General features: G+C 39.0%; 1 protein-coding gene across 2 annotated transcripts in view; it reads right to left on the bottom strand.

Annotated features, from left to right (window-relative positions):
• Nucleotides 1-6743: 6743 nt before the first annotated feature.
• Nucleotides 6744-22727, bottom strand: part of grm1b (glutamate receptor, metabotropic 1b) — a 32988-nt gene continuing 17004 nt past the window's right edge. For both annotated transcript variants that reach the window (XM_036150355.1, XM_036150356.1), the window contains 3 exons: nucleotides 19983-20109; nucleotides 15179-16106; nucleotides 6744-12247 (listed from right to left, as the gene is read on the bottom strand). In XM_036150355.1, coding sequence (XP_036006248.1) covers nucleotides 11401-12247; nucleotides 15179-16106; nucleotides 19983-20109 — 1902 coding nt within the window. In that variant the 3' untranslated portion in view covers nucleotides 6744-11400. The remainder of the gene's footprint in view (nucleotides 12248-15178; nucleotides 16107-19982; nucleotides 20110-22727) is intronic.

The raw sequence follows: 22727 nt of genomic DNA, 5'->3' as shown, positions 1-22727 counted from the left end.
ATTATTAGGGTACCAAAAAAAGAAAAACGTGATCAAAATGGACCAACTGACCATGACTTCACCTCAGTATTTTCCTTTGTTTGAAATGATAAGAATGCAGCCAAGTGCAAAATACAAATGCATCCACAATTCATGTTACACCTCCATCACTTTTTTGTAGTCATTAATGTACTTTTGGCATAACTTCAGACTATATAACTGACCACACTCACAAGCGGGTATAGGCAATGGATGAATGGATGGATGGAAGGATGGATGGATGGATAATTGACCGCTAATGTTGGCATAATTGGCAGAACTCATTTAAATAGCTTGATGCCATTAGCCTGCTTTTTCCATTCCAAACCTGGTTTTCATAGATGTTCGGGATCATTTGTCTTGTTAAAAGACCCAAATGTGTAAAAATGTCCCCTTTTGAGCCAAATTGTCTCCCTCAGATGAAGCAAAATTATTTAGAATGTTTAAAAAACAACAACCCAGGAACCACCAAGGGATGACACGGTTAAAAAACGAGAGCCAACCGGAAAAGAAGAGAGGACCTTGTAAATAGATGCAAAAAGCACATGGTTTTTATTTGCAGCAAGCTGAGGGATGTTTATTGACTTCAGTCGTCAAAGGCAATGACAATAATCAGGCTGTTTTCTGATGTGTCATCAAATTTTATGCCAATGATATTCAGCTCTACTGTTCTTTTAAGCCAGCTGAATATTTGACGTTGTCCTCCTAGATGTACTGTTTTGGTATTATCAAACAATGACTCTTTTACAACTACTTGCAGGTGAATTCTGATAAGACTGAAACCCCAATTGTTGCCCCTCAGAACCAAATAATTACAATCAAGCAAGACCTTACTATACTGGCCTCTTCTGTTCAACCTAACCTGAGAAACTTTGGTGTTGTCTTTTATAATTTCATTGAAGTACTGTTTCATTTTTTTTAACTAAGAAATATTTTCATGCCTCCAACTCCGGTGTCGAAAGCCAAATTAGAGATGATTGTTCATGCTTTTATTTCCTCTCGTCTTGATTTTTGTAACAGTCTTTTTATGCCTTTGAATAATAAATAGCTCCACCCTCCCCAGTCAGCCCAAAATGCTGCTGCGAGGCTTTTAACCAACACAAGAAAGAGACAGCGCAGTTTTAATCTCTTGACATTGGCTACCTGTAGATTTTAGAGTTCCTTTTAAAATTTCAGGCTTTACTATAAGAGCCTTGCCCGGTCAAGCCCCAGCCTCTATCTCTGACCTTCTAGAAATGTACACCTCTTCTCACAGTCTCATATCTTCCAGTCACAGGCTGTTAATGGTTCCATGAACACATTTTAAGACTAGAAGGGATAAATCCTTTCGAGCAGTGGCCTCCAGGATGTGGAAAATGTTTCTTCCATCTCTGCACCGTCTTGATTCTGCTGATTCCTTTGTGAAACAGTTGAATATTTGCTTATTTAGGCAGGCTTTTAAGTAGATTTATCCTGTACGATGTTACATATGTACTGCTTTTATCTTTTCTTGTGTGTTTTTTGTCCTCTGTGTTTTATGCTTGATTTTATTGCAAAGCACTTTGTGGTGTCTGACCCGTGAAAGGTGCCTCCAGCTGTTTAAATCTCACGGCTTATGCTCTGGTCTTGGTTTGTCTCTCGGTGTAAGTAATAAACCAATAATGACGTGTAAGAGTTGAAAAAGTGGCGTCTTAATGATGAACGCCTAAAATCTACTGCATCTCTGCCCTCCCTTGGGATCTTTATGAGATGTGAGAGATTGCTAGTTTGCCAGCTTCTGGTCGATCAGGCACGCATCTTGCTTGTGCAGGGAACGTCTTTTCCCCGCAGGGTGTGTGTGTCATGCTGATCTGTTTAATATCCTGACTGTATGAGTGGTTTATCACTGAAATGAGCTCTACTGTCTCCACAGAGGTGTTTATTAGGCAGCCCACACACGGCACACGTTGGCGAGGCTAAAACAGGAATATAAATCTCATGCCAGGATGTAACTCGATGACCTTCGGCAGCAGAACCCGTGGTGGCTGCGGGCCCACGACTCTGTGTGATAAACAGGTTTTGTGTTAACCAGCCGCAGGTTCAGTTTGACTCCGTGCTTCGCAGTGTTGATCCCCAAACGCAGCGATTACTGGCCGTCACGCTTCCTGTGAGCCTGGCTCATCCCAGTGGCGCTCACCATTGGACGGGACGGTGTCGCAACACATAATTTGTCTGACAAGGAGGACACCTGCCTCATCAATATTTTATACCGCCCAATGGGGACGGGGGGGTGGGAGACGGGGGTTAGAACATTGTGCATGCGTCGGTTGGACGAAGTTCAAAACTGGGCTGTGGGTCTTTCCTGGGCTTTAATATTTGAACACATTTTGTGAGCAGACTAAATACTGTAGCAGCACTCTTACAGTTCACATGCTGTGCTAGTTAACTTCATGCATGTTTTATTGTGGGCCACCGCATCCAGCAGCAGCTTTAAGCATTGCTAAATCAAACTGGTTGAATTACAAATGAAGGAAAGAGGCAAAAAGACATATTGTAACTGCTTCTAAACAGCCATGGCTGACTAGGAGAAATGTCCTTTATTGTAGAGGTTTAAGCCATAATCTCTACCTATCAGGACCCAATTAATCGCAACAAACTGGATGTCCACCAGTGCATCCACCTGTTGTCTTCAGCTTATACAACAGGGGTGTCAAACTCATTTCTATATTGAGCCACTTTGGCATCATGAAGTCATTATAAGAGCCGGTTGCACCTGTATAGATGACATTTTTGATTTCATAATTTCATTTCAGTTCACATAAAAAAGTTACAAATTTGACAGTAACATCAAGGTGGCACCCTTAGGCCCACTTTACACAGTTTATCTGCAAAAAAGTTAATTTTATGGTGAGTTACACTTTAAACTCATCATTCTGCATCACTTTTTGGACATTTCTGGGTTATTTTAATGTGTTGTGGAAAAACTGACATCTTGTGGCAGTACGCTGTTACTAAACAGTTTTTTTTTTAAATCAACATTTGCTACAAGAGGCACAGTTTTAGCTACTTTATGCACTTTAAAATATGGATATGGGCCTCTACTTTGTGACATGATATGCCTTTTGTGGCAATGTGGGCCTGATAAATTGCCTTGGTGGGCTGGATTTGGCCCGCGGGCCTCAAGTTTGACACGTATAATACCAGATTAAGAGATCTGGGGGATTCCAAGATGTTACGAGGTTAAAAGGGATATAGTGTCCCACTAGTGAGTCCTGGGTCTGCCCTGGGATCTCCTCGCAGGCAGATGTGCAACACATCCAAAGGTCAGTGCAAAGGAGGCATCCAGAATCCTGTTGATATGCCTATCAAAATACCAGGAGTTTACTTTATTTTGCACTTGTACAGTTCAAATCAGAGAGAATTGTACAAACCATAAGAAAATAACTTAATAGAATTAAAGTGTTAATATGATGTAAGTATGTAATTGTATGTAAGATTAATAATTATGATAAGATCTAGTTACACATATATCTATGTATTGATCATAAATGCGCAGTAAACCAAACAAACAGTGAATATAAGGGTTAAAAAAGAACAAACAACCTACTTATGCTCATAAGACTTAAAGGGTTTCTGAATTACTGAAGGGATGTTTAGGAAATCTGTTATTAAATGGATCAAGCCCCAATCTTATCCTGAGTTCATAAAACCTTGTCTGAAACAATCTCCAATAAGTCTGACAACAACTTATCTGAACTAAAAGAAAAGGGAGGAAGGGGCTGAAAGGTCCTGATCAAGTTTGTTCTTAGGAAGATCCAGATCAACAGAAAGACAGTTGTCACCTCATGTCTGTCTAGAAATGGCAGCTACTTGCTTCCAGGATCTCAGGCTCTTAGAGGTTTCGTGGAGGGTCAATGTAGCTCCTCATCTCTCCTGAGCCAGCAGCACTACACCAGCCTGGGTCGCAGAGGAATGACAAGAGGCGAGCTGTGTGTACCCAACAGACTTGGATGCTTGGAGAGACGAGCCTTTGCGATCCCAGCCAGGACCACAGATCAATATAACAACGGACTTATTTGCCGGGTTTTGCAAACGGAGGTTCCTCGGTGGATTAAAAATGGATCACAGGCTCCTGCGTGTTTCTCAGAAAAAGATCAAGGAACGTTGAAATGAGGAAAAACATGATGATGAAAACAAAGATCCAGCTAATCCGACTGGCCCGCTCTGTTGGTACAGCTCCTGCATGAACCGAGGCTTCATAGTTTTCATCTCTAACTGGGACAGATTAGAGATGAAAGGAGGGAATATTAAAAAGAATGGAATATCATCACCCCAGCCTCAGAAAATTTCAAACTACAAAATAAAAATTAATAATAGCTTATGAATGAAAATTATTACTGTGACTATCAATATTTAAAATAATTCTAAATGTAGCATTTGTTATAATTCAAGGACATGATCTTCATTGAAAAGGGAATCACAATCCATCCATCCATCCATCCATCCATCCATTTTGAGAAAAGCAACTATGTGCGTAACAGAGAAATTCTGGCCCCCAACCTCACTGGAAACATCCCACCTGACCACAAAGTCCCATTTTTACAACTGACAAGGCTTTTAAAACAATATTAATATCACCAGTGCGCCTGGCATCTCATCTCTGTAAACTCTGGACAACAGCTAGAAGAAAAAAAAAACATTTAAATGCTTCTCCTCAAACTCAGTTACATCTGAGATGGAGATTAGCATCTTCATATCAAAAAGGCAAGTATTTGATGTAAAGATTTCCTTTTTTATGAGTTCTTTTAATTAGAGTTTTAGTTAAAACTGGCTCTGTAATTTTACATGTTCTTTTTCCTGTGTTAAGGATTCTGAGGTCAAACCTGTGCCCACAACAACACATGTCCTTTTGAACTTTCTTGTGAATCTTCGTAAAGCTTTTCTTGCTCTGGGGTTTAGTTCCAGAGTTTTTTGTGTTTCATCATTTTCTGTTTTACGGTGTTTTGACTCTATTTTTTTCCTGGTTTATCCGGCTGCTTAGGCTGGCAAGCTGTTGATCAATAGAGCTTTTTTCTCTACTCACAAGAAGCATTTTTGTCCCCATTGTCTTTATTCTGCACTTATTCTAAATATAGAAAACGGAAATTTGCTGATCCAACTCTGACGTAAAATGTCAAATTTCAAAATACAGGTAAGTGCTGGCATTTCCTCTGAGCGCAGCCGATCGAACTTTACAAAAGGCCAGAACTCTATTCTTAGATGAACATGGAGCCTTACAAAAGTATTCACACCACTTGAAAATGTGGTCAAACTGCAATGCTCTTCATTGAGATTTAGTTTGATAGACTAACATGAAGTGGGGCATAATTATGAAGAATTTTTTTTATGAAATTATGATGTGTGTTTTTTTTTCCACAAATTTGTATCTTAACATTATAATTGGTATTTAAATAGAAGAATATCCACAAGCCCTTCTATATATTTAAGTCTAGATTCAGATTTTTTTTTTTTTTTAAGAACATGAATTTGAATATACCTCAGGCTGCATGTTTGGGGTTGTTAGTCTGCTTCAAGGTGAACCTTCACCCTGGTTTCTAGTCTTTTGCAGCCTTTAACAGATTTAGTTCCACAATTGCCTCCATCCTAGCTCTTTCCATCTTCTGAATAAAAGGATCCACAACAGCATGAAGGACAAACTACCATGTTTCCACGTAGGGATGGTGAATAAATGGATAGTTGTAGTCTTAGCTTACTGACACGCAGTTTGTTCATGCTTGGTCTCATCTGGTCCCCTTCATGGCTTGTGGCAAACTGCACAGAAGACCTTTCATGGCTTTCTCTAAACAAGAACTTCCATCTTGCCACTGTACAATAAAGCTCAAACCTGGTGTGTGTGACTGATCGTTCTTCTATCGACAGATTCACCCACCTGAACTGTGGATCTCTCCAGCTCCTCCAGAGTTACCAGTGACCTCTTGGCTGCTTATCTAATTAACACTTTGCTTCCTCTGACAGTCAGATTAGTCGGACGGTCATGTCCTGCTAGGTTTCCTGTTGTGCCATATTCCACGCACCAAATCTACACGAGAAGTCCAAAGCTTTGGAAATTGCTTTATAAACTATTTAGTCCTTGTGTTCCTTTAGCTTGACCATGCTGTTTGTTCACCAATGCTCTCTAACAAATTTTTAGGCCTTTCCAGAACGGGTGGAAGTATACAAGGATTAAAATTACTAATGTGGACTCTAGTTACTAATTAGGGGCTTTTCAAAACAGTTGGTTTTATTCAGGCATTTCAGAGTGAATTGGGGCTGAACATACAGTGATAAACTACACGCTTTTCAGATTTTTTTTCTTGATTTTTGTAAAAACCTTTGAAAACCACGTGTCGTCACTAAAAATATGGTGGCAAACTTTTCAAAACCAGAAGTTCTTTATAATGAACTCACAGGATGCAAACTGGAAACTCTGCAGTCACAAAAGTGTTTCACGCACGCACACACGCACGCACGCACGCACGCACGCACGCACGCACGCACGCACGCATGCACGCACACACATGCTGAAGACTGCTTTTCTATGCACAGGATCTTCCAACAGGGAAAGAGCCCTTTTACGTGTGGTTCCATAATCACCATAATCAACTTCTTTGACAGGTATTTAAACGGGTAGGCTACTTGTTTTGTTGTTCAGGGATAGATAATGCCACATAATTTTAAAAACAACAATCTGAAACAAAAAAAAAAAATAAAAAATAAATAAATAAATAGTGTCTCCAAATCTCTTTATTTCATTTATGACCACCTTGCATGCAATCTTCTATCTGGTGTCAAACAAACAGGGCTTTGAATTATTGATTAAAACAATGGTCAGAGATTGGGGCCTTAGCTCAGAGAGCTGCACGGCTGCTCATCATGAAACACAGACAAGAAAAAGCATAAAAAGTTTTAATTCACTCCATTTTGACAAGTATAGTTCAAATGATTGCCAATAATACATACAGTGTCACTGTGGAATTTATATGGCATGACCTGAAAATAGCTTGGTTACTAATGGTAACAGAAGCACTTCTCTTATTATCTAACCGAGATAGACTTTGAGAGTCTAAATATTTTAGAAATTGTTATAAACCAGAAAGTTTTACGGCTAAAGTATTCTCTCTACTGTAATACTGTAACACATATAGATACAATCTGAATACCAAAATATGATACACAATTCATACATTCACGAAACAAATGTACTTCATTTAACTAGATATAATATCGATCTCTGACATAGGACGTATTATTATAAAAGATACAAATTTTATGCTTGTTTTGCACATGTTTCAAGACAATAGAAATGTGTTAAACGTATAAAAGAAAAGGTTTGAATGAAAATGTGGCACTTGAAGTTGTCCCCTGCTACATTCATGATACAGTCACGTGGAACAAGATAAATAGATAAACATTTTTGAAAAGGAAGAAAAAAAATGTTCTTTTGGCATTTTAAAACCATTAAACACATTCACTAAAGCAATAGTTCAAAATTTCAGGGAAATTTTAAATGGCATAATATGTCTTAGTGTATGCTAAAGGAGGAATAACATCCACAATCTAGCATAGCATCTCTTAGCTTAGCATAAAGCTAGACTAAACCAGACTTTGTTCAAAGGTAACAGAAAAATATACAAAGAGTTTACAAATCAAAACATTCAGCAACTAGTGCAAGCAGAATTTAGCAGATTATAAATCCACGTGTTAAAAATGTGACAGTTTTTTCCTAATCACATTTAGCTACAATAAAAAAAGCAGCTATCTTGTGATCATAATAAATAGAAATGGCATGTCAATGTGATGTTATTATTAGTTATGCAAGCAAAATAAATTGATGCTACTGCAAAACATGCAAACTCAGTGGATTTTGTTTCAGGATAATTAAATGAATGCTGCACTGTGAGAATGTGCTTTTCCCCCCACAGATTACTTGTGTTTTTCCTTTTTGTCCCATTTTTTAGATTGTCAAACAAATTTAACATGTGACAAACATGAACAGAGTAATACAAAAAGTTTTATTTTTAACTCTTTTTTTTAAAAGCTACCCAAACAAATCGAGCCCACTGTGAAAAAAAAATAAATAACTGCACTCGTGTAAATCATGAAGTAGCTATTATTACCACATTTTTTCTGCTAAATTTCCAAAGCAAACCCCAGGTTGAGCTACTGCTAAACCTGCACAATCAAGAAATATTCAAAATAGAAATTTATTAAAGTAGGGTGAAAGATCACCAAGACTAACACGTGACGTCCAGACCTAAAGAAATTCAAGAACAGATGGGAAAACAAGCTGATTGACATTATCGGTCTGGAAAGAGTTACACAGCCATTTATAAGACACTGGTAGCTATGTCGGAGAGTCGAATTGAGGCAATGATCCACAAATGGAGAAACCAGGAAATATTAGTGAGCCTTCCTATGTTTGGATTCAAGAACGCATCGACAACTCATCCAGGAGGTTACAAAAGAACCAAGAGCATCATCTAAAGTACTGCAGGCCTCAGCAAACAGGCTTAAATCGGACTTTCAAAAGTCCGGTTGCCTCCGATATAAGCCTGTTTGCTGTTGTGATGACTGAGAATTAGCACAGGCATACTGCAGGCCTCACTCGCCTCAGTTAAAATTGGTGAGACAGAACCTGGGCAAAAAAAACAAAAAAACGTATCCACGGCACAGTTCTAAGGACAAAACCAGAGGAATGAGTGAGTGATAAATATTTTACTGATTATTGAGATGATAGTGGAACCTTTTAGAAGGTGTCCCATCTTATCTGGCGTAAAACTAACACATAAATTCAGAATAATATTATTTTGATGCTCATGGGCTGGATTGCTGGTTTAGGAACTGGACAACTTCTTGGGATTGATAGAAGCATGAATTCAGCTCTTCACAATTAGAAATAGAACTATCCTGTATTGTCCCATGGTGGGGAAATTTAGGTGTACCAGCAGTAAAAGGAAACACAAATATAAGCATGCAGACAAGAATGAGAGAGTACCTTTGACTGCTCCCTATTCAGGGTCATTACAACTTGCACACAGAGTTGGCAGAGTCTTTATGCCATATGTCCTTCTTGACACAACATGTATTTGAACCCAGGTCCCCCAAATTTAAGTCAAAGACTTACACCATCACAAAGGGACAAAAACACACCTTATAAAATAAAATAAAAATAAAAGAATAAGAAGCTAATGGCAAATTTACAACATAAGAAAAATACTGTACAGTTATTTGTTATTTGAAATAAAAAACTAAACAAATGATAAGTGTGTAACCGAGTAGGGCAATTTAAAAAAAAAGGGTGCAAAACTTGTATATTTATTGTCCCACAATGGGGAAATTCAGGAAACTACGTATATTTATGCATTAAAAGCAGACTATTTACAAGAATGAAACAAATGTGCAAAAAGATCAGGGATATAAATAGTTATTAAGTTTGTTTGGAGCAGTGATGCTTATAGAGTCTGTTCCTTTGGGCATTTAGGATGCAGGAGTCTGTAACTGAAGGCGTTTTCCAGTTCTGCAATTGTTTCATGCATGTGGTGGGAGACACTGTCCCACAGAGAAGGGATTTTTGCCACAGTCCTTTCATATTCCACCGCCTTCACTGAGTCCTAGGACAGAGCTGGCCTTCCTGATTAGCTTTTCTAACTAGAAACATAGAAGATGGCTGATGCCATCTTCTTGTTCTTGACCTTAAGGTTTTGTTGCAAGACAATTATCTGTGAGAAGGCGTTAAGAAGGCCACTTGTACTCAAAAACCCACTCACATGGCTGAATTAATGCAATTCTACAAAGATAAGTGGGCAAAAATTATTACTTCACTGTGATGTAGATTAATCATTGCCAGTCGCCACAAACGCTTGTTGGCAGTTGTTGAGGCAATTACATTCTTACAGAGGACTAAGTTAGTTTGGATGGTAAGGATCATGATTTGAAAATGGCATTTTGTACATACTTAGCCCTTCTTTTCCTGATATTAAAATAATTTTTTATAATTTGATAAAAACAGTAAAAAAAGAAGAATTTTCAATGCTGTGACAAGCATTGTACATTTATTTTGAACATTTAAAATTGAGAACAACCAACCCATCTTGCAGATCTAGATATGGGACATTGTGTCTTTTTATTGTTTCATGCTTTTTATGGTTGTTTTGTAAGTAGTTTTTTTAATGGCGCTTTCTAACACGAAATGTTATGCACAGGATATGTGTCAATTCCTACCCCGCAGTTAGACGTTTTGTACAAGCTTGGACAGTTAGCAAGTTTATATTATTTTCTATATTCTAAATATACCCTTCCGTAAGGAAATATGCTCATATGACTTTGATGCATAATATCTACCGACGCGAGGCCAGTCATTGTTATTTGTTTGATCAGGGATATAATAAGACATTCTTGACAAGTCAACTGGTCCAAAAAGAGGTCAGAAACAATAGAAATAAAGTAAAAGTTTAGAATTTTAAGACACATAAATTACAGGAAAATCAAATTATATGTGAGAATTGAGCATTTTAAGACTGTTGATCTCCTTAGTTGTTGAAAATACCAGGCCACAAATGAAAAAAATAAAAGCCTGATCTGCTACAATCTGATTGCAAAAGTGACAAAATGGCAACATATAGGTACAAAATGGGTGCATGCATTAGCGAAGAGGGAAACTGAACCACTGTTCTATTACCAAGTGATTAAAACAAAATTTCAGCTCACTGTTGACAGAAAGCGCATCTTGGTAAAGAAGTTAGTCTGCATGGGAGCTGATTGGAGCCGCAGGCTTTAACCCTTTTTGTAAGGATGTTTTTTTTTTTTTTTTGTCTTTGTCTGGTTTTATGCTAAGCTAATGTAGAATGTTTGCAACCTGGCTGCACTGTTGTTTGTCTGAAACTTACACGAGCAGCTTTTTCTTCTCCTCATAAAATTCTACAATAACATAAATGTGACAGTCTAACATCCAACAGCTGCTTTACGCCTCCTTTTATCTGATGAAGGTCAGAAGTTACAATGCGTAAACAGAAAACACATTGTTTAGCATTGTGTCAAAGTGAATAGTCTTATACTGAAACTATAGTCACAACAGGTTAAAAATCTTTTTCTTTAAATAAATATGTGTACATGTATCCACTGGCAATCTTATTTAATTGTCAAATAAAGGCAGAGTCTACTTCAGTGTAAAACCTTATTTCAGAAATATACAGCATCTTTGCAAGATCCAAAATCTTTCACTACTGCATACAGCGTATGTAATTCTTATAAAATGTCGGAACTTAAGTAAAAGTTACTGAGTGAAAACGACCATACAGTTACTTTTTCCTTATATATTAGCACATACAGCGCATGTTGATGTAAACTTGAACATATAGCAGAACTTTTAATGTTTAGGGCATTAACTCACAGAGTTGAGGAGCTCTGCTTGTAGTCTCCTAGAATGACAGAGGCATACGTCACATTTGGAGGTGTACACAAGATGGACTCGGACACTGGCGAGTTGGGAAACGGGCTCACTGGGGTACCAGAGCAATCACGGAACGGGGAGGGAGGCATCAGGGCGACGGAGTCCTCCATAGCTAATTTGACCTCGATCAAGTCCTCTTCGTTGTGAATCTGGGCGTTGTTGTACATGTAACCCTGAAGGAGGCCAAACTGCTCGTTCTCCATCCCGTCTTCCTCCTCTAACGGGGAGACGGGCTCCTCATCAAATGGGTCGAGATGGACAGGCAGGATGGGTTCCTGCTGGATGAGGTGAGCCTGGTGGTACACTGGCATGCCTGACACAGCCTGAGGCATACGAACATCTTCACTGAGCTCACTGATGTCGCTGCTGAATTTACTCAGAACAATCTCCTCCTGAAGGTGGTCCATGATGCCATGTTGAGGGATAATGCTATTTTGCTGGAGAGGCTCCGGGGAATAAAGCTCTACGTCCCCGGCCGTCTCTTTTGTCATGTCACAGGCGGGCATCTGCCCATGGGCCATCATTGGGGGAGTGGCGGGCGAGCTGTAAGTGAGCGGGTCATTTTCATCCTCCTCAGCCACGTTGTACAAAGTCTTAGTGCTTAGGTCTGAGAACTCCCGGGCAGTGTTTTGGTAGGTATTAGTTAAGGGTTTGATGACAGCCATCTGATTGGAACCTGCTTCCTGTCTCTTCACATGCACTGACAGTCTGTGCCACATATGATCCCCTTTGGGAGGATGTCTTGCACCTGGTTCAGACCATGACACAGACTTTCCATTAGAACTATGAACAAAATAAAGATGGCTGTTACTGCGCAGGAACCCGGAAAGGTGAAGAAGAAAAAGTTCATGTTCATGTCAGAAACTACTATATATATATATATATATATATATATATATATATATATATATATATATATATATATATATATTCTACAAATTATCTTGCGGTCTAAAGGTGGTGTTTCAGGGAATCTGCAGGTTCAGTACAATGTCAAGAAATTAAGGCTTGAGAGAGCCTCCAGTTTAGCACACAAAGGTCTGACCAGTCCCAAGCTCACATGCAGTCATGATCAGCATGAATGTCAAGTTGATTTTAGGCTTTCAGTTTTGCATTTGAACCATTCTTTTTCTTAAGTGGAATAATCATAAAACAAACAATTTTGTCTTAAAACAACAGAATTGGTGCACATGATTAAATGTATTGGTCTCTTTCTCTCACCCACGGAGGCCCAATTTTACTAGTAGTTACACACTCCTACTAACATTTAGTTAAATGTCTTTTACTAAGTTAAACCTCTACTAACCACCATGGACTAGCTTCCAGAATAATTCTAGTTTAATATTTGACCCTTTGACATGGCAGAAATTGTAGAATTCACTTGAATTTGTTGGTTCAACTGCAGTGGTGTCTCTGGCATGATAAGTTAAGTGGGACAGAAAAACTCAACACCTATTAGCAGCAACACATTTATTTGTGATGTACACAACCTGATTTTGATCAACGTTAAATGAAACACATAAATTAGCATAAACCAACACTAGAAATACCATTTTATATAAGCTAAATGTAATTACATTTTTATGCATCAAATTACAAATAAAGGCTCAGATTCACATCAAGCCTTCAACGAGCTAGCAAGGACAACCGACACCAGATTGTCGCACACTACTAGAATGTAAACGTAATATGTGCATTTCCAGTATTTTGATTGGACGATCCGAGCTTGGGGCCAGATGATTTACACAAACGTTGGCGGGCCGGCCCCAATATCAAAGCGCCCCTAGAGGATTTAGTCTATTGAGCTTGTCAGTTTTCTGGCAGACTTAGATATATAGACACAAATGTTTCTAACAGAACTTTAGTGGTAAGGGAAATTTAAGAAATTTGGGATGAAAGTGCACTCTCTGGACACTTTTTTCTAGCTACACCTTCCTAATAGAGAGTTGGTCTCCCTATTGCCTTTGGAACTGCCTTATTTCTTCATGACCCAAATTGAACAAAGTATTGCAAACATCCCTGTGGATTTTTGGGCCATATGGAGCTGTTAGTATCATTAAGTTGAGGCCGGCCCAGTTTGTCAGCCACACATCCAATATGCTAATCTCTTGCCAATCTCCAACACACCCCAAAGTTGCTCTATTGCATTGAGATCTGGTAAATGTGGATCTCACACCTATCTTCAACCAAAAATAAATACAATGGTTTGAGATGATTTGAGCTTTGTGCAATATCTTGCCTGGGTCAGCCATCAGAAGATGGTTACACCATGGTAATAAAGGGATGGACATGGTCAGCAACAATACTCAGGCAGGCTGTCGTGTTTGAACAATGTTCAAGTGGCACTAATGGGTCCAAAGTGTCTCAAGATGCGGTATGGGGTAACCATCATATTTTTAGTTATTTGCATATTCTGGGCCATTGTTTTGCATCAACATTTGTGATATTGTTTTATAGATTTTCTTATTTTTATGTATTAATTTTTTTACTGCACAGATATGGCATTTCTGGTTTTGAGCCTCCGTTTACATGAGAATTTGTCATTCAAAGCAGAGAGATTTATGTCGAATGTATTTTATTTATTCTGCTCTTTTAAACTGCAGTCACCCATTCAGTGGGCATACATTCGTTACATTTTACCATGCATCAATTAAAGTGACAAATATTGCAGAAGAGAAACAAACAGCAGGCATTAATGGCTGGTGCGGGAATAATAAGTCTGTTCTTTTAGGGATCTAAGTTGTAGTATCAGTTTCCTTTTCCTAGCTCACAGGAGCAAAACCTAATGTGGTCCTCTGCTGCTGTAGCCTATCTGCTTCAAGGATCGTGCATACAAAGATGGTATTACACATCTTTGTTGTGAAGATTGATTATTTTAGCTACTTTTGCCCTTGTGTTGTTTTTAATCCCACAAATGCTTATATATTCCCTTTTTCAGGATGTTCTTTGTGAACCCAAGAGATGTTTGTCTGCAGTAATCCCAAAGGATCAACAGCTTCTGACCATCCCACAGCCACACCACCTTCAAAGTCACTTAAATCCTCTTTTTCCCCCACATTCTGAAGATCCAGTTGAGCTTCTGTAACTTATCTTCACCACATCTTGATGTCTAAATGTATTCAGCTGCTGCCATGGAATTAGCAGATTCCCTATTTGTGTTAATAGGCAAATGGGCAGTTGTACCTAATAAAGTGACCAATGGGAGTGAGTATATATTTAAGGCTGTGTCAAATAGTTCGAGTAGTTCAAAATATATTCAACTTGTGCTGCCAGTTCTTTAAAAAAAAAAAAAATAATCCGACCACCTTGTAAAACAGATTTTAATTAGAATGACTAAGAAATGACTAAAAGCATAAAATCAAAAAGACATTCATGCATGGGCTGAATATATGCAAACTTCTGAACTGAGATGTATTTTCCGGCCTGCAGTAATGTGTTGCATATTTTAATGAGCCCTGTAGAAACCCTTTATTCTTAATCTCACTTTTTATCCCTTAGCACGCAGAGATGCTTGTTTTAAATTGGCCAACAGATCAAAGGACGAAATGGCTGTGCGGATTGAGCAATGGCCTATATTTGTCACACTTTCCAACAGGTGCTTCTCTGAAAGTGAATACAGTTGGACGTCAAGCTCCCTTAGAGAAGGCGCTCCAGTAAAACGAGCATCCCTGAGGTGCCTCGGGAGCAGGACTCAGACTCAATTAATGAACCCACCTGCCATTCCCTGCGTTCTTCTTCCTCTTGAACATGTTGAGGAGGCTGCTGCTTCGGCAGGCGATCTTGCCGTCTCCCACGTGCATGCGCACGGCGTCGGACGTGGTGAACGCGCTGCGCACGTTCCGCTCCGGCTTTGCGATGATGATGTACATTTTTGGCGTGAACATGCACCCCAAAGCCACAGTCACGCTCAGGCTCACGGAGAAGGACGTGGTGATGATCTTGTAGTTGCTGCCAAAGTAGATGGGCACAAACGCCAGCCAGATGATACAGGTGGTGTACATGGTGAAGGCGATGTACTTGGCCTCGTTGAAATTGGCGGGAACGTTGCGGGTCTTAAAGGCGTAGTAGGTGCAGCTCATGATGAGCAAACCGTTGTATCCCAGCGGCGCCACGACACCAAGGTTGCTGGTGTTGCAGATGAGGAAGACTTCTCTGATGCTGGGATAGGATTTGATTGGTTCAGGAGGCTCCATGACGATGAGCGTAACCTCCAAAGTCAGCTGAAGGCTGATCAGCACGGAGGCGATGACCACCTGAGCCCACGCGCTCATGAACCTCGGCTTCCTGGTGCAGATCTTCTTCTTGCTGCCCGCCAGGATGCGAGCGATGCGATTGGTTTTGGTCACAAGGGCAGAGTAGCACATGGCAGCTGAGAGGCCGACGAGAAGTCTCTGGAGGTAGCAGGAAGCCACCGTCGGTCGCGCTATGAGGGTGAAGGGGCACAGGTATCCCAGGAAGATCCCTGCCAGGATGATGTAGCAGAGCTCCCGGCTGGAGGACTTCACCACAGGCGTGTCACGGTACAAGACGAAGATGAAGGCGACGAACGACGTAACCAGGATGCCCAGGCAGGAGAAGACGACCTGGATAATGGACTCTGGATTGCTCCACTCCAGGTAGTGCAGGGGGATTGGCTCGCAACCTGAGGAGCAGAAAAGCGGGACAATAGAAGCACACGTTAAAATTATTCACACCCCTTCACCTTTTTTTTTTCCTTACCTTGTGTCTCATTACAACCACATTTAGTTCTGTGAATGTAGAAAAAGCTGAAGTGGTAAGTAACTTTATTGACATCTTACTGTATGTCACAGGTCAACACAACAGGTATTTGCTTTGCTTTTTCAAAATAAAATGTAAGAATTTAGAGTAAACAGAGCTATTCCTTGACGGCTTTAGAGGTTAGTCTGAAAACATTAGTGATTTAAACAGCATCGAAAAGACCAAGAAACACGGCAGAAAGGTCAGGGAGAAAGTTACGGCGAAGCTTGAAGTAAGATCCAGTTATAAATCAACTTTCCAAACTGTGAATAACTCAAAGCACCGTTTAATCCAAAACTGGAAGCACTGTGTAGCTAATGAGACATGGTTGTCCACGCAAACTGACCAGCAAGCAGTGAGAGTATAAATCTGAGATGAAGCCAAAAGCCCCATGCTAACTCTGGAGTAGCGGGACAGATCCACTGCTCAGGTGGCATAATCTGTTGAGGCATCTGATCGCTACAGAAGAGTGGCAAGAAGAAAATAATTGCTGAAAATAAAATCCATAAGTAGTCCCTTTTAAAGTCTACATTCATCCGATGTGACCAAAATCAAACTTTTTAACTCTATGCGAAATTGCAAAATAACACTGTACAACACCATCACATGGTGGTGGTAGACCCATGCTGTGGGGATGATGTTCTTCAGCAAGGACCAGAGTTTAAGGACAGAGCGAAATACAGGCCAAGACTAGAGGAAATCACGTTAGAGGCGGCAAAAGACTAAAGACTGGGGAGGACGTTCACATTCCTGCTGGACAACAACACTAAAAGCACAGCCAGAGTCACAATAAAAGGGTTTCAAAATCTAAGTATATTCATGTCTTAGAACGGCCCAGTCAAAGTTTACATGTAAATCCAATTTAGATTTGAAAGTTGATGTTCACAGATGCTCTCCATGCAATCTGATTGAGCTTGAGCTGTATTTTCAAACAGGAATGGGCTAACATTTTAGTCTCAAGATGTGCAAAGTGTTGACTCAGAGGGCTGAATGCAGATGCTCAACACTGATTTATTTGTAAAAGAAAAACAAAAAAACTGTAAAATAAAGACCAGTGTGTTCTTTTCAAATCATGCATTGCTTTGTCTTGGTCCATATAACCCCAATAAAGTATGACGTCGTCTTTGGCTTCAGCTTGACAAGATTTGATTACATTAAATCATCCATCAGCTCAAAGGTGAATAAATAAAAAAAATTTGAAATGTAAAAAAAAAAAAAAGCCTTCCAAACTTGGGGCTATTTTACATGAACACATGAACAGGCGATGACGAGCATCTTAGCTGGAGAAAATACTGTAATTTCTAAAGTAGGTTTTTAGCTCAACTATAAATAAACGCCTTTCAACTGAGCGGTGGCCAGGCTGGGCTGCAGCCAGGCTAGAAGAGGCCGAAGAAGCAGGGCAAGAGAAAGAGCTGCACATTTCAGAGATCAGAATAAGATCACCTGTATTTTTCACGCTTATAACACCAGTGGAGTCTGGAAATTGTATCATTTCTAACAGTTTTATACTTTATACTATACTGGGACACTTGGGGTGTGATCCACGTTATATTGCTTCTGTTGGCGTCACAAACACCATCATGTTGTTGTTGGCAAAATGGGAAAGCTTGTGTTTGTGATGAATGTGTTGAGAAAATCTTTTGTTTGGAAAGGCGTACGAGGCCTGCTAAAGTGGGCCAGAGGAGCGGGAAGTGAAACAGGGCTGCTGTCGGATGACATGGGGGAAGTTGATGAATGTGCTCTCAGGTGTCATGGGAAGGCAATAAAAATAGGACAGCACAGGTTTGTGAAGCAGAAAACTCCTGGCAGGACAAACTTTACAGGGTGCAGTTCTGGCGGGGAACAGAACGAGAAGTAAGAGCTTCTGTAAGTCAAGGGATTCTCGTTATGTTTCTCCAAACATAACGAGTTTCGTGCAAAAGAAGCATATTCCATGACAAGTAAGGCAAGTGCGTCTAACTCTATTGAACAAATATACATGTATGAATAAGAAACAAGAAAAAATTACAAAAAAATGACAAAATGACCAAAAAAACCTGTCAAAAACAGGAGTTCTAGGGACAAAAACAAAATATGATGAAATATTGGGGTTAAGTAGTATAGGTAACTCTTTGGGCCAAAAGACGGATCAAAGTCTTCGGGTTGTTCGGCTTACCACTCGCTGAAGTGTATACATCCTGTACATTTTGGCTATGCTTTGCAAAGTGTATTATTAGATAAACATGAAACCAGCATAGAAAAAAAACACACACAAACAAATCCTAAAGTGTGGCCTCGTGAATACATTCGAGCACATAGTGTATTAAAATGACTCCGCTTTCTCCATCTTTAACCAGTTTTGATGTGTGTTTGAGATCACTCATCGGCTGGAGCACCCAGATGTTTTTGTTTTTCACTTCCTGGTGATCTGAGGTGAAACCGAAGAAGCCCTTTGTTTTAATCCACCTACCTTGTGGGACAATAAAATCTTTGTCTCTAAAATAAATTCAACCAAAGCAGAAGGCATCAATGTTAGAGTAGGTGCTTCTTGCTCTCTCTTTTTACTCGTGTTGATGTAAATCTGGTTTCACTGTGGCCATTACTGCTGTTCCAGCATCTTCCAGTTCACGTTCATCTTGAGCCTTTGTTTTTCCTGTTCAGTCAAGGTTGATTTTGTATTGTATTGTGTAGAGTTTTACTCTTTGGTAACAAAATGTTATATTGTAGGCAATTGCTCCCGTTTTGTTTTGATTGGTATCTTGAATCATTCTTATATCAGGTTATATTTTACTCAGTGATTAGTTTTTAGTCTCAGTATGTTGTAGTTTCTGTTTAAACATTTACCTTATTCCCCCTGTCTCTGCTCTCACTCTAAGAATTATCTCTCCTGTTTCTTCTTCCAGTGTTCACCCTCTTCTGTACGGGGTTCTCTGTTTTCCTCTAAGTCTTTGCTAGTTCCTGCAGATTCTTTCACTTTTACTACCCTTCACTTGGATTTACCTTTGTTTTCTCGATTTTGTTTCCACTAAACTTGGTTTCAGGAAGTTCCTTCACAAAACTCTTTTGCGTTCCTTCTGCCTTTCCTTTGGTCTGCGTTAGGGTCCTCCGTACAAAAACCAAAACCTGACTGTTGTTGGGTTTTTCTTGCATATAATAATGAGTCTTCTTTTATGTGAGGTTGATAGATGGTTGACAAACACATCAAAACTGGTTTTGGAATGTGTTATCCAAACAAACATTAAGCTTCTGGAATGCTTAAAAACCACGTCCTTGCCAGGAAACTAACTAATATAATAAAAATGACCACTTCTGATAAGATGAATGATCAAATATCCAACCAGATACATGTCATAACCATGTTAATATGGTTAGTATGATGGCTCTGTAAATTGCAAAGAGCCATTTGTTTTGAATATTAGTGAGGTGCATTTATATATTTGAGCTGGTATGTATTTCTTTAACCTATTTGGAGTAGAGAAATAGACAATGAATTTAAAATTGTCTACCCAGTTTTGTTATCAATAATTACAGATTTTCCTTGGATGAAAGGTCCTTTGCAAAATAAGGCTGGTTCAAATAAAATGTAATCTGAAATTGATAATTTTCAAGCAGATATATATATATATATATATATATATATATATATATATATATATATATATATATATATATATATATATATATATATTAGATCTTAGTTAGATCTAGTTAGATCTTCTACCATCTCTTCTTCAAAGCTTACATAACCTTACATCAGGTTGAAGGAGATGAACAAACATACCTTCCAGTTCTTCGTCAGGCCACCAGCCAAGCTCACAGGCCTTGCATGTGAACTCATCCTGCACATATTCATTGTCTTTGCAGGCAGTGCAAATCCAGCAGCAGCTCACCTCTCCCTTTCTTATAACCTAGCGGGAAAAAAAGAAAGTAAAAGTCAACTACTAGTCTGCCAGTACCACTGTTTAACTCTCTTCTGTCAAGGACAAATGAAAAGCCACTGAGATTTTACATTTGTTTAAAACACGGAGAAATTAAAGAACAGCGTGGTTTTCAAACCATGGCATTGTCTAACATATCCAATAAAACAGTTACAAATGGAAAGCAGATGTGCTGTTTTTAAATATTTTACTAATTGATGACAATGTATTCAATTGAACACAGTTAAGAAATATTTACTGGAAAAGTCTCGACTAGAAATACAATGTTTTTCCACAAATCAGTATTTGCAGCACAGCAATAGATTTAACAATGAAATGTTTTGCTTATACATAAGAATAATTATTTAAATTTAATTTGGATTTTAAGAAAAGCAAAACTATTTCTTACTGGATCTGAAACCTCTAGATATCGTAATAATATTTAAAGCTATATTCTATATCTGATAACATGAAATAAATATGTTATAGGCAAAAGGAACTGTCATAGAGTTCCTTATGTATACATACATACATACATACATACATACATATATATATATATATATATATATATATATATATATATATATATATATATATATATATATATATATATAATATGAAAGCTTATTGTCATTGTTATTAAAGCCATTGTATTCTTTACTATCAGGAAGTCCACAAAATGCAGTTCAAAGCCTTCAGCTGATCCAAAATGCTGCAGCAAGAGTTCTGATGAAAATCAACAAGAGGGATCATATTTCTCCAATTTTAGCTTCCCTTCATTGGCTTCCTGTTAAATCAAGAATAGAATTTAAAATTCTTCTTCTAACGTATAAAGCCCTTAATAATCAAACTCCATCATATATCAGAGCTCTGGTTACCCCGTATGTTCCTAACAGAGCACTTCGCTCTCAGACTGCAGGTCTGCTGGTGGTTCCTAGAGTCTCTAAAAGTAGAATGGGAGGCAGATCCTTTAGCTATCAGGCTCCTCTTCTGTGGAACCAACTCCCAGTTTTGGTCCGTGAGGCAGACACCCTGTCTACTTTTAAGACTAGGCTTAAAACTTTTCTTTTTGACAAAAATTATAACTAGTGACTCATGTTACTCTCAGCTACCTTTATAGTTTTACTGCTATAGGCTTAGGTTACTGGAGTATATCAGGATCTAATTTTCTCACTATATTGAGTTCTACTGTTCTTCAATTATGCATTATGTGTTGTCATTTCTGCTTTAACTTTCTGTTCTCTCTCTTTTCTCTTCATAGTAGGTACACCTGGTCTGGCGTTCTGTTAACTGTGACATCATCCAGAGAAGACGGCTCACCCGCTACTACCATCTAATGTAGAACAGATTACTAGATCAATGTGTGCTTCTGTGCTTTTTTGTTTCTCTTGTTGTGTCTCTGTTCTGTCTTCTGTAACCCCAGTCGGTCGAGGCAGATGACCGTTCATACTGAGCCCGGTTCTGCCGGAGGTTTTTTTTTCCCGTTAATGGGTGGTTTTTCTTCCCACTGTCGCTTCATGCTTGCTCAGTATGAGGGATTGCAGCAAAGCCATGTACAATGCAGATGACTCTTCCTGTGGCTCTACGGTTCCCCAGGAGTGAATGCTGCTTGTCGGGACTTTGATGCAATCAACTGGTTTCCTTATATAGGACATTTTTGACCAATCTGTATAATCTGACCCAATCTGTATAATATGATTGAACTTGACTTTGTAAAGTGCCTTGAGATGACATGTTTCATGATTTGGCGCTATATAAATAAAATTGAATTGAATTGAATTGAATTGTCAACTTCTATGTTAATGTACTTATAAGTCTCACCAAAGACGCCATTCTTTATTATGTACAAAGGACATCAGGCCCGCAGACCACCATCATAAATGCTGTTTCTAATGGTTTAGTCAGAGATCCAGCAGGCTACTGGAGATCACCATTCCTCCTTGCAGAAAGGAGCAAATATTGGTCCTAGACTCCTGCTGATGGGTTAAGGACCTCTGACGGTCCTGTCCAGCTCTCCTCCAGGCTCTCCAGACTGTGCTGGGAGACACAGGAAGCCTTCTGGCAATGGCATATTTTGATGTGCCATCCTGGTGGAGATGAGCTGTCTGTGCAAACTCTAAAGGGTCCAGATATCACCTCAAGCTACCAATAGTGACTCTGACCCTGTTCCAATCCAAAACGACTAAAAAGTTATAAAAAATTAGGAGGGATGATATGGCTGTAGCATCCGCTTGAAGAACCATTCTAATTTTGGTGGTCATCTCATTGTTGCCCTTTTAGTGTACTTGTTAATAATTTCATTAACACCAAAACAGCTGATGCTGATCAACAATCCCCTCTACTACTGAACCGACCAGGTAAATATTACAAAAGTTTAACTGACTTAAAACATAACCAGATTAAATAGTGCTCCTTTAATTTTTTTTGAGCAGTGTAGCCTGTGTATGGATTTTTTACTTTACTGTAGAAGAATTTCAGTTTTTGGACAGTTAAATAAACCACTAAAGAGTATGCCTCAAAACATCACTAATGATTCATAGCCAGTCTGAACGTAAAAAGTAATTGTGTATTTATCAGTGTCTCCTTTCATTTAACCTTTAATTCAA

This window comes from Fundulus heteroclitus, chromosome 19, assembly GCF_011125445.2.
Source record: "Fundulus heteroclitus isolate FHET01 chromosome 19, MU-UCD_Fhet_4.1, whole genome shotgun sequence".
In the NCBI taxonomy this organism is placed as follows: domain Eukaryota; kingdom Metazoa; phylum Chordata; class Actinopteri; order Cyprinodontiformes; family Fundulidae; genus Fundulus; species Fundulus heteroclitus.
Note: the sequence above shows the minus strand (reverse complement) of the source record. Positions and strands in the feature narration are given on the sequence as shown.